The sequence below is a fragment of the Bactrocera latifrons genome, unplaced genomic scaffold (genome assembly GCF_001853355.1).
Source record: "Bactrocera latifrons isolate USDA-ARS-PBARC rearing strain unplaced genomic scaffold, ASM185335v1 scaffold_1, whole genome shotgun sequence".
Taxonomy (NCBI): Eukaryota; Metazoa; Arthropoda; class Insecta; order Diptera; family Tephritidae; genus Bactrocera; species Bactrocera latifrons.
In genome coordinates this window covers 5,162,327-5,177,939 of record NW_017534407.1, presented here as the reverse complement: position 1 = coordinate 5,177,939, position 15,613 = coordinate 5,162,327, and the positions used below count along the sequence as shown (strand labels likewise).

Here is a 15,613-nt window from a genome sequence, read left to right as displayed (position 1 = left end):
CTAGAGAATTTAAAGCCATATTTCTACTGAAAATCAGGCACAAGTCGAAAACTCAAATTGGAAACTTTTAGCTGAGCGAATTCAAGTGAATACGAAGTAGCATGAATAGGTAACGAGCATTTTTTTTTTTTGCTTGCTTTGTTTGTTTGTTTTACTTTGTGGATCGACTATTGCTGAGGTCATTTTGAACTTTGTTCTTTAAAACTGGGCCACAAAGAATGAAAAATGTTACCTATATTTCGGCGCAATGATAAGAAAATCTAACCAAAATTGCACTGGAAGAGTTCAATTCATATTTATTCTTTCTTTTAACCCAATTCATAATAAGCGCTCCAGTTTAAATTCCTCTTTTATATATTTTTTCTACACCATGAATTTTTCCTCCGTTCAGGTATAAGGAACGCAGTGAAATCGAAGCGCTTTACTTCACCATCAACACACTGCTGAAAGCGCTCAATCAACCGCCCTACAATCCACAAGAAGGTCAATTGGTGAACGATATCGAGAAGGCGTGGCAACAGCTCGAATATGCCGAACACAATCGTGAGGTGGCATTACGCGAGGAGCTGTTGCGTCAAGAGAAACTCGAGCAACTCAATTATAAATTTGAAAAGAAATCTGTGTTGCGTGAAGGTTATCTCAAAGAGATGATACAAGTGCTATCCGATCCGCGCTACCTGCGACAAGTCGATGCGACACTGAAGAAACACGAAGCCATTTCGGCGGATATATTGGCACGTGTGGAACGTTTTAACGATCTGACCGCTATGGCCAATGAGTTGGAGCATGAGAATTATCATGGCAAAGAGCGTGTGAAGCGACGTGAGGCCGAGGTTATGGAGAAGTGGCGCAAACTATTGGAATTGCTTGAGAATCAACGTTTGAACTTGTCACAAATGAGTACGCTGATGAATTTGTTGCGTGAAATCGCCAGTACGACCGAAGCAATAAAAGAGTTGCAAACACAATTCGCATCCGAAGATGTCGGTCCGCATTTGCTGGGCGTAGAAGAACTGTTGCAAGCGCATTCGTTGCAAGAGCTGCAAGTGAACACTTATGGTGAAACGCTTAAACGCTTCAATCGTCAAGCGCAACCGTATAAGACATCCGAACAAAAGGATGCCGCGCTGCTTGTGCAGAAACTGGGCGAGCTCGAGGAGGCCTATGCAATGTGAGTATTCAAGTTATAGTAATGATTCTTGAACTGACTTTACATTTTCCGCTTGTAGTTTGCTGAAGTTGTGCGCTAAGCGTCGCGCTTACCTGGAGGAGGCGAGAAACTTTTATCATTTCATGGAAGATTACGACAACGAGGAAGGTTGGCTGGTGGACAAACAACGCATCTGCAAGACCGGCATTACAGCGAAGGATTTGCGTGCCGTACTTTCGCTACAGCAGAAACACAAAGCGCTCGAGGATGAAATCAAAGTGCGTAAACCAAAGTCCACACAAATGTTGGACGCAGCCAAAAAACTCATTGCTGAAAAACATCCACGTTCGTCCGACATCAAGAGTCGCATTGAATCCTTGGCCGAACACTGGAAGGCTTTGGAAGAGTTAGTGGAATTGCGGCGACGTCAGCTGGAAGATGCGGCCGAAGCGTATCAATTCTATACTGACGCCAATGAGGCTGAGTCGTGGTTAAATGAAAAAATGGCGCTAGTGAAGTCAAACGACTACGGTAATGATGAACCCTCTGCACAAGCGCTGCTACAGCGTCATCGCGATCTGCAAGGCGAATTGAATGCTTACTCCGGCGATATACTTAACTTGAACCAACAGGCCGAGAAGCTTATCAAAGCTGGCATCTGCACGCTTGAGGTAAGTAATAGTTCAGTATTTGGAACTCACAAAAATAACAACCACTATTCTTATTTGTAAAGCTCTCTGCAGCCGAGCCTGAAATGCCCGAAATCGAGCAGGAGGAATGGGTTAACGAGACACGACTCGTGCCAAAAGAAGTGTGGGAAGATGAATGGGTGGAGAAGTTGGAACACAAAAAAGTTACCGAAATGAAAATGCTACCCCATGTGCGTTCAATGTTCCCCTTCGAGGGTCAAGGTATGAAAATGGACAAGGGCGAGGTGATGTTGCTTAAGTCGAAAACGAACGACGATTGGTGGTGCGTGCGCAAAGAGAACGGTTTGGAAGGTTTTGTGCCGGCGAATTATGTGCGTGAAATCGAACCACGTGCCGTACCGTGCATTGTGCCGAAGGCAGAGAAAGTCAAAACACTACAAAAAGTGAAGAAGACGATCTTAGTGCGTCAAGTGGTGCCGGTGAAACGTATCAAACCAGCTGCCGTGCCACAAAAACCGCTAGTGAAGCGACGCATCTCCTCCAACAGTATTAACGAAAATGCCGACAGTGTGGAGAAACGCCAAAAACGCATTAACAGCACATACGACGAACTACAAGACACAGCGCAGAAACGACACGCACTTCTTGAAGACTCAATACACCTCTTCGGCTTCTATCGTGAATGTGATGATTTCGAGAAATGGATGAAAGAGAAGGAGCGCATCATCAACTCCGACGATGGCGAAGGTGTGGAGAATGCAAAGCGTAAATTCGAAAAATTCCTTACCGATCTGTCAGCGGCCTCGAAGCGTATTGAAGAGATCGATGGCGCTGTTGACAACTTCCGGCGCCAAGGTCACTCACAGTTGGACAAAATCATTGCACGCCAACGGCAGATACATCAAATCTGGCAGCGTCTTAACAATGCGAAGGCGCAACGTGAGAAGAGTCTCGAAGGTGCCAGCAGTGTGGAGTTGTTCAATCGCACATGTGACGAGGCTAAGATTTGGATGAACGAAAAGATGTTACAGCTGGATACGGCGGTAATTAGTCCTGACCTCAAAACGGTACAGGCACTGCAGCGACGTCACCAGAATTTGGAACGCGAATTGGCGCCCGTCGAGGAGAAGGTGAACCGCGTCAACTATTTGGGCAATTCGTAAGTTCTTTGCAGGGAATATTGTAAATTTTTTTTTATATTGCATGTTTTTTTATTTTAGTGTCAAGAATGCCTACCCAGCCGAGCGGAATAATGTGACAGCACGACAACAAGAGGTGTTGGATATGTGGAAACAGGTTCATGGCAAAGGTAGTGAACTGCGTGCGCGCATTGAGAGCGCTGTCGGACAGCAAATATTCAATAACAGGTATAGAAAGCTTTAAGATTTTTAACTCAAAGAGAAATCTTTGTAGTTCATCCGCATAACCTATAAATTTTTGGAGAATTCTCGATATAACTTTTAAATTTCTGTTCTTAAACAGTTTATATATATATATAAATTTTCGTTTAGTCTGAACACATTATTTATATTTTAATTTTTATGAATTCTGAACCAAATTTTTTCCCCCCTCTTCCTTCCAGTGCTAAAACCTTGCTTGCTTGGATCGATTCGGTTAAGGATCAATTGAACGCCGACGAGTCAGCGCGTGATGTTGAAACAGCCAACAACCTGTTGAAGAAGCACAACGATCTTGGCGACGATATTAAAGCACACGACAACGAATTTGTGGAGGTCATTAATTTAGGCAAACAACTATCTGATGGAAAACCGAATATGGAAGAAACCGTTAAAATTATTGAGCGTCTGAGGGCAGAGCAAGACGCTATACATCGCGGTTGGGTGGAGAAGCAGAAGTGGTTACAACAATGCGTTGAACTACAAATATTCAACCGCGAAGCAGATAAGATCGACGCCACCACAAAGAGTCACGAAGCTTTCCTCGAATATAACAATTTGGGTGTAAGTTGGAGATACAGAATACATAATTTTTTAAGGGACTATATTTACTAATATTTTTCATCTCCAGAATTCGCTCGACGAAGTGGAAGCTATACTGAAGCGACATCTTGACTTTGAGAAGAGCTTAATGGCGCAGGATAAAATTCTTAAGGGCTTCTCCGACAATGCCGATAAACTAATTGTCAACGATCACTATGATAAAAAATAGTAAATTAACGAAACAACAACAAAAATTATGGAAATTAAATATTCGTTCTCTCTTACAGCATTGACGACAGACGCAATCAAGTTTTGGGCAAGAGGAAGGCGGTCGAGGATCGCGCTTTCGAACGCAAACGTTCGCTACAAGCTTCGAAGGATTACCACAAATTCGCCGCAGAGGCTGACGATCTCGCCGTTTGGCTGAGTGATAAAACCAAAATCGCCGGCGATGAGAATTATCGCGATCTTAGCAATTTACCGCGTAAACTGCAGAAACATAAAGCTTTCGAGCGTGAGCTACGCGCCAACGAGGGGCAATTACGTAATGTGAATAAAGCTGGTCAGGCATTGATTGCGGCAAATAATCGCAAGCCTGCTGTGGAAAGCAGAATGGTTGACTTGAATCAGAAATGGAAAGATCTACTGCTGCTCTCCGAAGATAAGGGGCGCAAACTGGAGCAAGCAGTGTCACAGCGCGAACACAATCGCGCCATCGATGATGCCAAACAGAAAGTCGACGAATTGGATGCCGCACTCAAGAGTAAAGATGTTGGTAACGATTTGCGTAGCTGCAAGGATTTGATCAACAAACATCAACTACTCGAATCTGAAATAACGGTGTGGGAACAAAAGATCGTCGAACTTGTCAGTACCGGCGATGAAATGGCGCATGAGGGTCACTTTAATGCCGTGCACATCAAGGACGAAACAAAGGATATACAAAATCGTTTCAAATTACTACGCGGGCCAGTACAGAAGCGGCGCGAAGAACTCGAAGAAAGCTTAAACTACCACAAGTTCGTCTTTGAATTGGATACCGAATTCCAATGGATCAATGATCATATGCCAGCAGCTAAATCAAAGGAGTTGGGTCAAAACCTGCATCAAGCACAGACGCTATCGAAGAAACATAAGAAACTCGAAGCCGAAATTAAGGGACATCAGCCGATGATTAACAAAGCTTTGCAAGCAGGACAAGCGCTCATTGCACAAAAACATCCCGAAAAAGAGAAGGTGAGCGTATTGTGCGGCAAGTTGGAAGATGCCTGGGCCGATTTGGAAAGTATTTCGAATGATCGCAGTAAGAAGCTGGAGATGTCATTGAAGGCGCAGCAGTACTTGTCCGACGCCGGTGAGATTGAGTCATGGTTGGGTGAGAGAAGCAATGCATTGCGCTCCACCGAGTATGGGCGTGATCGCGATTCCGCAGCTAAATTACTGACCAAACACAAGACAATCGAACTGGAGCTGGACACGTACTCTGGCATTGTTACCGAAATGGGGCATAATTGTGCCGCCATGGTAGCCGCCGGACATCCGGACAGTAAAATTCTTGCTGCGAAACAACAACTCATCGAGAAAATGTTGAAATCCCTACACAAATTGGCGTCACAACGGCAAATGCGTTTGATGGAAAGTCTATATATGCACGAATATTTCTTGGAATCGGACGAAGTGGAACAATGGATAAGGGAACAAGAACAGGCAGCATCATCCGAAGACTACGGGCAAGATTACGAACATCTGCAGCTGCTCCAAAACAAGTTTGATGACTTAAAACATCGTGTTGAAGTGGGTTCCGATCGAGTGAATCAATGCGAGGTATTGGCGAAGAAGCTTATCGATACGGAGAGCTCCTACGCCAACGATGTGGAGAAACGCCAGGAACAACTGAGGTGAGTAAAAGTAGCAAAATTGAAACGCGAGTAATTTTTAAAATTTTTAACATTTTTTCTTGCTCCTTTATAGAGACTCCTGGGAGAACTTGTTGCAATTATTAAATCAACGCGAGCAAAAGTTACACGCCGCCGGTGAAATACATCGTTTCCATCGTGATGTTGCCGAAGCGCTCTTCCGCATACAGGACAAAAATGCTGCGCTCTCATCAGAGCTTGGCAAAGATTTGAACTCAGCTTTGGCGCTGCTACGCAAACATGAAGGTTTTGAGAATGACCTCGTCGCATTGGAAGCACAATTGCAGGTCTTAGTTGAAGACTCGGTACGTCTACAAGCGAAATATCCTTCGAACGCGGCAGCCATCGCACAGAAACAGGATAAAGTTGTGGCGGCTTGGAATGATTTAAAAGAGCGTTCGGGTGCGCGCAGCGATCGTTTAGCCGCAAGCTCGGATTTGCAATCCTTCCTAACCGATGTGCGCGACATAATGTCGTGGTCGTCGAATTTGCGCGCGGCGCTACAAGCCGAAGAGCATGTGAGCGACGCCGCTGGCGCCACAGCATTGAAGATCCAACATGATGCTATTTATGGTGAAATTGAGGCACGTGAAGATAAATTCCGTTACTTGAACGAATTGAGCGATTCAATGGTGCAGACAGGACATTATGCTGCCGCCGAAGTTGAGGAGAAATGTTCGGCCATGTTGGACGAACGTCAAAAATTGCATGCCGCTTGGAATAAGAAAAAGATCATGTTGGAACAGAAAATCGATTTGTTCTGCTTCCTGCGCGATGCCAAGCAAATCGACAATCTTTCGAGTTCACAACAAGCCGCATTGAGCAGTTCCGATTTCGGTCAAACAGTCGAGGATGTGCAGAACCAGATTAAGAAACACGATGAATTCGAGCGCCTCATTCAGACCCAAGAGGAGAAGGTGGCCTTATTGCAGGAACATGGACGTAAATTGATAGAGCAGCGTCATTATGACAGCGCAAATATCCAAACCATCTTACAAGGTGTGTTGGCGCGTAGACAAAAGGTGAAAGATCTCTGCGCAGTGCGTCGTTACAAACTGGAAGATGCGCTTCTGTATGCACAGTTCGTGCGCGATTGTGCCGAGGCTGAATCGTGGATAAATGAGAAGAAAAAGAAACTGGAGGCGGATGGCACCAGTTATGCAGAAGTGTCCAACTTGGATGAGAAGATAAAGAAATTGCAAAAACACCAAGCATTCCAAGCTGAAGTGGCGGCCAATCAGGGACGCATACAGGAGATCCAAGAAACTGGTTTAATCCTTTTGACGAAGCAACACGAATCTTCGAAGGAGATAAAACTAGCCGTCGAACGTGTAGTTGCCGCTTGGAAGAGTCTACTCGAAGAGTTGGACAACCGCGGACGTGGTCTCGATGAAGCACAGGATATACTAGAGTTCAACAATCAGTTAGATAAGATTTCTGCTTGGATACGCGATAAGGAAATGATGATACAAGCCAGTGATACTGGTCGCGATTTAGAGCACTGCAATGCGCTCACACGCAAATTGGACGACGTCGATTCTGATATGCGCGTTGACGATCAACGTGTCAAGCACATCAACAACTTGGCTGACAAGCTTATCAACCAAGGCGAAGTACCAGCCGAAACGAAGAATATTGACAAACGTCGTCGCGATTTCAACAGCAAGTGGCGTGACCTACAAGGTGCACTCAGCGCTTACCGCGCGCTACTTGGCGAAGCGAACGAAATTCACGTCTTCAACCGCGATGTCGACGATACAGCCGATCGTATCGCCGAAAAAGCATTGGCCATGAGCTCTGATGACACTGGACGTGATTTGGCAGCCGTCGAGACGCTGATACGTCGTGAAGATGCCTTAGAGCGTGACATGTCGGCGGTTAAACAAAAGATAGGTGAACATGAGCTTGTCGCGAAGACCCTGCTCAAACGTTATCCCGATCGCTCAAAGGTCATTGAACATAAAATCGATGAATTGCGCACATCTTGGCAAAACCTTGAAGATTTATCTGTCAAACGACGCTCCATACTCAATGACGCCTATCTGGTGCACAAATTCGTATCTGATGTAAAAGAACTGGAGCTTTGGGTTAACGACATGATCAAAAAGATGAACGCCGCTCAAGCGCCGATGACTATAAGTGATTGTGAGACACAGTTGGAGTTACATCAAGAACGCAAAGTGGAGATCGATGGACGTGACAAGGCGTTCAAAGATTTGAAGGCGCACGGTGAAACACTCAGCGGTATGGAGAAACCTGCTAATGTGAAGCAATACTTAACGACTCTGGAGGAGCTACATAAGACATTGCACGAAGCGTGGAATGAACGCGCCAGAGATCTCACGGAGGCACATCAACTGCACTTGTTCAAAGCACAGGTGGAACAAGTCGAGATCTGGTTGGCCAACAAGGAAGCCTTTCTTAACAACGACGATTTGGGTGATTCATATCCCGCAGTAGAGCGTCTTATCAAGAAGCACGACGCATTTGAAAAACTATTGGACTCAGATAACGTATCGGAATTGCAAAACTTTGCACAAAGCATTTTGGAAGGTGATCCGAAAGACAGTGATGTGATTAGAGAAAAGTTGAACTATATCTTGCGTCGTAAGGAGAAGCTTAATGCCTTGTCACTAGAACGTAAACAGAAGTTGTTGCAGTCGCTGCAATTACACGAATTCCTACGGAGTCTCTACGAAATCGATCGTTGGTTGGTGCAAAAGATGCAAGTGGCTTTAGATGAGAACTATCGTGAACCAAACAACTTGCAGAGCAAAATACAAAAGCACACCACATTCGATAGTGAGCTGTTAACGAATACTTCACGTGTACAGGACGTAATTAACGAAGGAGAGCGTCTCATCCGAGATGAACACTTTGCCAAGGAGGAAATCGCCCAACAACTCAAGATGCTGGAAAGTGATTGGAATAAATTGAAGGCCGCATCCAAGGAGAAGAGAGAGAAACTTAATCAAGCCTACGAGGCGCAAGCCTTCAATCGTAGTCTTGACGAATTCAATAACTGGATGGACGAAGTTGAGTCGCATTTGTCAAGTGAAGATTATGGCAAGGATTTGGCTACCGTTAATCATTTGATTAAGAAACACGAACGTCTCGAAGCCGATGTCACACACCACAACGAGTTGGCCGATCAAATCAAAGAAATCGATGAGAAATTCTTCCAGGCCGATCACTTCCTTAAGGACGAAATACACGATCGCGCTATGACAGCCATCAAACGTTATCGTACACTACACGAACCCATTGCCATACGTCGCGAGAATCTCGAAGATTCTTTGAGTCTGCAACAATTCTTGCGCGATGCTGAAGACGAACTGCAATGGCTTACTGAGAAGGAGGCGATCGCCAGTTCTCAAGATTTGGGTAGCAGTCTAATAGCGGTGCAAGTGCTACAGAAGAAGCATCAAGGACTTGAGGCAGAAATACTTTCACAAGAACCACTAATTAAGGCGTTACTACAACGGGGTCAGCAAATGATACGCGATGATCATTTCGCTAGCGAACAGGTGCAGTACAAATGCGATCTGCTGCAAAAGAAGCTCGTCAATCTACGCGACATGGCCAGTATACGTCGTTTGCGTCTATTAGACGCCGTGGAGAGTCAAATGTTTTATGTCGAAGCAAACGAGGCGGAAGCTTGGATACGTGAAAAGCGCCCCATACTTGCTTCCAGCGATTACGGACGCGATGAAACTTCAGTGCAGTCACATCAGAAGAAACTTGAAGTTCTGCAACGCGAGCTAATTGCATTTAAGGCTTCGATTGAGAAGGTCAGCAAGTTGGCACATGGTTTAGTCGAACGTAATCACTTCGATAGCGCCAATATAACCACAAAGAATGACACAGTAAATAAACAATACGAGGAGTTACTGCGTCTGGCTAAAGATCGTGAAGTGCGTTTAAGCGAAAGCAAGAAATTATTCGAGTACATGCGCGAGGCTGAAGATTTGCACGAATGGATTGCCGATCAAATGGCCGTTACAGCTTCTGAGGATTATGGCGAGGATGTGGAGCATGTGGAACAGTTAATCTTGGTCTTTGAGTCCTTCGTCTCCAATTTGAATGCAAACGGTGCACGTGTACAAGCCTGTCTTGATCACGCCGATGAACTTATTAAAGAAAATAATCCATACCGTGCTTCGATCAAAACCAAGCGAGATGAGACCAAACAATTATGGGAAGAATTGAAGGATCTAGTCAATGCACGTCAAGATGCGCTGGCCGGTGCGAAGCAAGTACATGTCTACGATCGGGTTGCAGATGAAACGATTTCGCTTATTAACGAGAAAGAGGCTTCACTTATCTCCGAAGATTACGGCCAAGATTTGGAGAGCATACAAGCTTTGAGTCGCAAACACTCCGTCTTCGAAGGAGAACTTATCGCCATTAAGGAACAGGTCGATGCCGTGCTCGTCGAAGCAACGAAGTTAGGCGAAATCTATCCCGACGCCAAGGAACATATTGAGGTCAAGCGCGACGAGACTGTGGAAGCTTGGTCCGATCTCAAGGAGAAGACAAATGCACGCAAAGAAAAATTACAACAAGCCGAACATTTGCAGTCATACTTTGATGAGTATCGCGATTTGATTGCCTGGATCAATGAAATGTTGGCGAAGATCACAGCGCCAGATTTGGCGACGACAGTGGCAGGCGCCGAGTCATTGTTGGTCAGCGTGAAAGAGCATCATGCCGAGATACATGCACGCGATGAGACTTTCGCCAACTTCACAGCTAACGGACAGAAATTAATTAATGAGAAACATTTCCTTGCGCATGAGATCGAAGAGAAGATACAAGTGCTGCAGCAGCGACACGAACTCCTGAAGAATACGCTGCAGCAACGCAAGGAAATTTACGAACTCAATTTGGACACACAAATCTTCCTCAAAGACGCTGAGATACTCGAGAACTGGATAATCAGTCGCGAACCATTGCTAAAGGATGCTAAACTAGGCGACTCCATACCGCAGGTTGAAGATTTGTTACGCCGTCATCAGGACTTTGAAAAGACAGTCGCCGCACAGGAGGAGAAATTCCAAGCCATCAAACGTATTACATTGCTGGAGCAACGTTTCCGCAAACAAGTCGAAAGCGAGAAAGTAGCCAAACAGAAAGAGAAAGAACGCTTGGAGAAGGAGCGTCTAGAGATGTTGAAACAAAAGGAACTGCAACGACTTAACGATGAACGCCGACGCGCCGAAAAGCAATTGGAGAATCGTCAAAATGCCGCAGCCCAAGAGAAGACACCCATCTTCTCATCGCCCATGGTCACCGTGAACACCAACAGTGCGCCACAATCGCCAGCCGTTGCTGTCACAACACCACTGCGTTCACCCTTCGACGAGGATCAGTACTCACTGCAGAAAAGCAGCTCCAGCAGCATGTTCGGCGATCGCTTACGTCGCGGCTCCGACACAAATGTTAAACGCGCCGAAAGCATGAAAGTGCAACAGAAGCCACCGAAGCGTACACCATCGTTCACCACTCGTCGACGTGCACAATCGTTCCGCAAGAATCAGAAGGGCGAAGGTTTCGATCTACCACCAGTCGAAATACAAGGCATGCTGGAACGCAAGCATGGCTTACAATCCGGTGGTAAGAAGGCGCCCGTACGCTCGTGGAAACAATTCCATACAGTGCTGTGTGGCCAACTGCTGTGCTTCTTCAAAGATGAAAATGACTTTTTGCAACAGAAGACCGCTAATGCGCCCGTCAACATACTCGGCGCCAAGTGTGAACGTGCCGAAGACTACACGAAGAAGAAGTATGTGTTCAGACTAAAATTGCCCGATGGTTCTGAATTCCTCTTCGAGGCGCCATCATTGGAAATCATGAATGACTGGGTGCGAAAGATATCCTTCCATGCTAGTCTGCCACCAAATCTACAACTGCTGAGTTACGACGAATCCATGAAGGTATGTGCAAGCGCCTATTTGTGCAAGCGATATTTAACCACAATAATTTGCTATTTTTTATACTTTCATTTCCACAGCAACAGTCTAACAGTTTCCCAGACATCAAAATCGCTAGCGCTCAGATCGAGTCGCCGGTCAGTTCGCGCACTTCATCGCCCGACTCCCAACGACGTGCCATCTCGCGCAATGATTCGATTAATAGCGGTATGTCCACCAGTTCGGCGACGCCGCAAATGAATTTCCTGCAAAAACAAATGCAACAACAACAGCTGCAACAACAACTACAGCAAAGGGTATGTACCTGCAATATGTATAAGGGATGAAATTTTAAATTCTAACTCTGATCATATGCCCCGCAGACGTCACCATCCTCACCAACGGCACCATTCGGTTTCGAGCAGAAGCCACCAATACCACCACGCGGTGCGCCACCACCAGTACCAAACCGTCAGAGCACCGAGAATCTGGTCGTGCTGCGAAATCGCAACAACTCCATTAACGGTGAGTTGTTGTTGTAATTTTTAACGGTGCGGTGTGTAATAGCGTCTATTTTCTTCTTTAATAGATTTAAGCGAATCCAGCCTCGGCAGCAGCTCTTCACGTTTGCAATCCGCTACGCTACCCGCAGGTTTCACAGGCGTACAAAACGGCTCAAATGACGACAGCGTTGTGCTCAAGCGCAACAGTGAGGCTAGACAATCAGGTAACTAGGCGTAAACTATTACAAATTATCTCCATAACCCGTAAATGTCCTCATCCATTTTTTTTTTTTAATATCTACATATATTTTTTAACGAAATCTCAATTGTCCCTTGTCTCCAGTATTATGAATAGTACCGTTTATATATGAGAAAAATTATCCTATATTTTATAAATGTACAATATATGTAAATCAATTCATTCATGCGTTCATTCTTAAACGATTCACCCCAAAAACAAAAAAAAAACAACAACAATAAATACGAATATTAGAAAATCCTCCACCTTTGCCTACAACCATGCCACCTGTAGGAAGCGCCCATGCTCACCATCCGCAAATACAACAACGCATAAACGCCTTGAATGCAGCTGCTATGCAACAACCACAACCACAACAACAGCATCATCAACACCACCATCACCAACAGCAACATCAGCAGCAGTCGGAACTGCACCATTCGCCGAGCAACTATATGCGCAGTCAACAGCAGCTAATGTCGCGCACGCCCGTAGCCGGTGGCCGCACGGATGCCTCACGCAAATTCATTGAGGTCGAGTCTAGCGGTATTGGTAGCTCGCCGACGGTCACCGCCGCCAAGCGCACGGTGCATACAACAATTTCGACCAGCTCGAATTCAAGTGGCGGCAGCACCAGCAACACCAACTCGAATATYAACAATAATAACAACAACAATGGTAAACATATGTTACATACGAACCATACGGGTTCGAATGTATTATCGACAACAACAACAACAACTACTACTACTACAACGACGTCTAGTCGCACTGTGTGGCATTTCACAACCGATAACAACTCCATAAATAACCCGAGTTACATGGGCTTGAACAATAACGATGGAACCGGTTAGCAGTTACTCACTCTCATCCATTATTTACACACTAGCACTCATATACATACACTACCTTTGCCCACTAACACAACTTAAACGCATCTGAAATTCGTATTCCTATTTGCTTTCGTTCGTCTTTTATAAAAATGGTTTTTAATTTTTTTTTTCATTAATTTATTTTGCATAGACACTAACGTACTTGGTTTGCATGGTATGCGAGGTGTAAGCACAAATTTGTTGAAGGAAAAAGTGCTTTCTTCCTCTTAATAGACTTTTCTTCCATTATGAACAAAAAATAGTAAGACTTTGTTCATAATTTTAAAAATATTAATTTATTCTTCAAAATCTATGTCGTTCCCCTTAAAGTAATCTCCCTTCGCCCTAGTACACTTGTGCCACTTGGCACAAGCACTTTTAAGGAAGTCTCCGCTTCCTGCAGGATTCTTATACATATATTTTTTTTTTTTTGTTTAATTATAATTTTTTTCTAATATTTGTATTATACACATATGTATGTATGTTTGCAAAGTGAATTTATTTAATTTTTAAGCGAGTCATGCATGTACTCTTTGTATTTATGTGTGTGTATATTATTTCTTGCATGTCTTTTACTTCAGGACCAGCGTTTAAGTCGGTTAAACTCAGCCGTTCTTATTTGCGCACTAGTCTGCAGAGTAACTATGGTTTCGGTAAAAATTAGCTCTTGATTTAAACACTTCTAAAATGTTTGGTAGAGTCTTTAGTAAGCTGTGTGCGCGTCTCTTATCGTTTCTACGCTTTTTTTTTATTGATGCATGGATTTTGCTTGGACTTTCTGCTTTTCTTTTTTTATACAACTACCACACTATCAATTTACTAATTTTGTATTTTTTTTTTTTTTTTTTTTTNTTTTTTTTTTTTTTTTTTTTTTTTTTTTTTGTTTTTTTTACTCAGGCTGGGGCACATCACGCTTCGAGGGCAATCGGCCAGTTTCATTGCAGCCGGACTCCATAAGCTTCTCGCGCGTTTCGGCGGAAAGCTCCAGCGAGAGCGAAGCGCAATCAATCTCCTCCGTATCCGGCGTTAAGGGCAGCAAAAGCAAAGAGGAACGACGCAGCGGCATGTTCCGCATATTCGGCCGCAAAAGTGGCGACAAGGAAAAAGAAAAGGATAAACGTCGCTCCAATCAGGCGCCATGGAATTAAACGAATAATTTCACAAAAGTAAAACAATTGTAAATTATATGCAAAATGCATGGAACGAACGAGCGTTACATGAGCTACACACACACACACCTATATACATATATATTCAGAATATAGTAACGAGAGGAGGAAAAATTATGAATAATTATAAATTGGTAGCAATTGCATATGTGCGCATGCGCAGCTCTAACCGGCATTAATTTGCAATATATTATACAATAGTAAATGGAAACTCCGTGCAAGCATACTTGTGTGTGTGTGTGTTTGTATTTGATGATATGGCCGAGTTAACCAGTTTTGCCGGTGGAAGAAGAGAAAATTTATTTATTTTATAACTTTAACTTTTATGAAAAAATATTAACGTTGTTATTTTATATATATATACATACATACCACTTACATACCACATATATATATATATATATATTTTCTAATTAATAAACCCTTTTAAGTCAGCAAGTTTTCTATTATTCTATTATTAAAAGTATGCAAAAACAAAAATGTCTAAAAAAATTTCTAATTTAGTTGAAAATACATAAGTACGTTGTCGTATTGTACACTTGTTTCGCACTTTAGCTTTCTTTCCACTTAACAAAAAGCTTAATTTCCGCAAGAAAACAAAAGAAATCTAAGAATTATATAAAAGTGTTTAGTATAAAGTACATTACATTTACATGTATTGCTTGTAAAAGTTTAAATATTTCAAATAAGCCACTTAAATGTCGATTATTTATGTTTGAGAGAAATATACACACATTTGAAAACGTATTGTAATTTAAATCACCAGCATTAGTTATTATTATTTCTTCATGAAAGCAAAGCCGTGAGCCACTTTTTAACAAAATATTAAATGTAAGATTCTCAAAATTCTTTGAAATAGCGGTACAAATAAGAACGAGGAAGCAACTAACGGGTGATCCTAGTAGAGGTATTGTTTTCAATAGCCTTTTTTTTACAGATCACGTTTGAGTGATCTCAAGCTGTCATGTTACTTTTATTCAGCATTGTTTGGCATTTCATCATGGAAAGACTTACGCCTGAACAACGTTTAAAAATCGTTCAAATTTCTTACGAAAATTCACGTTCTATAAAAAATCCTTCGCTTCACTCAACTTATGGTCAACATAATCGGCCTATTGAAAGTACCACTCGCAACACCAGCACCCATCTTGAGAGGCATCATTCATTATTGCATATTCGACGGAATAGATGGGCTCTTGAAAAGTTCCAAGAAGTTCCAACGTTTTCGGGCCAAATTTTGTTCAGCGATGAAGCCCATTTCTG

At 43.5% G+C, this 15,613-nt stretch overlaps 1 protein-coding gene across 8 annotated transcripts in view; it reads left to right on the top strand.

The window, feature by feature from the left end:
- LOC108978942 (spectrin beta chain, non-erythrocytic 1) overlaps positions 1–15,109 on the top strand; it is an 87,295-nt gene extending 72,186 nt beyond the window's left edge. For 6 of the 8 annotated variants that reach the window (XM_018949505.1, XM_018949490.1, XM_018949497.1 and 3 more), the window contains 13 exons: positions 392–1,171; positions 1,230–1,821; positions 1,884–2,959; positions 3,021–3,167; positions 3,383–3,761; positions 3,829–3,968; positions 4,028–5,638; positions 5,712–11,592; positions 11,670–11,885; positions 11,952–12,093; positions 12,158–12,295; positions 12,565–13,158; positions 14,079–15,109. In XM_018949505.1, coding sequence (XP_018805050.1) covers positions 392–1,171; positions 1,230–1,821; positions 1,884–2,959; positions 3,021–3,167; positions 3,383–3,761; positions 3,829–3,968; positions 4,028–5,638; positions 5,712–11,592; positions 11,670–11,885; positions 11,952–12,093; positions 12,158–12,295; positions 12,565–13,158; positions 14,079–14,329 — 11,947 coding nt within the window. In that variant the 3' untranslated portion in view covers positions 14,330–15,109. The remainder of the gene's footprint in view (positions 1–391; positions 1,172–1,229; positions 1,822–1,883; positions 2,960–3,020; positions 3,168–3,382; positions 3,762–3,828; positions 3,969–4,027; positions 5,639–5,711; positions 11,593–11,669; positions 11,886–11,951; positions 12,094–12,157; positions 12,296–12,564; positions 13,159–14,078) is intronic. The other 2 variants (XM_018949514.1, XM_018949522.1) reach the window with 2 other exon arrangements.
- Positions 15,110–15,613: the final 504 nt, after the last annotated feature.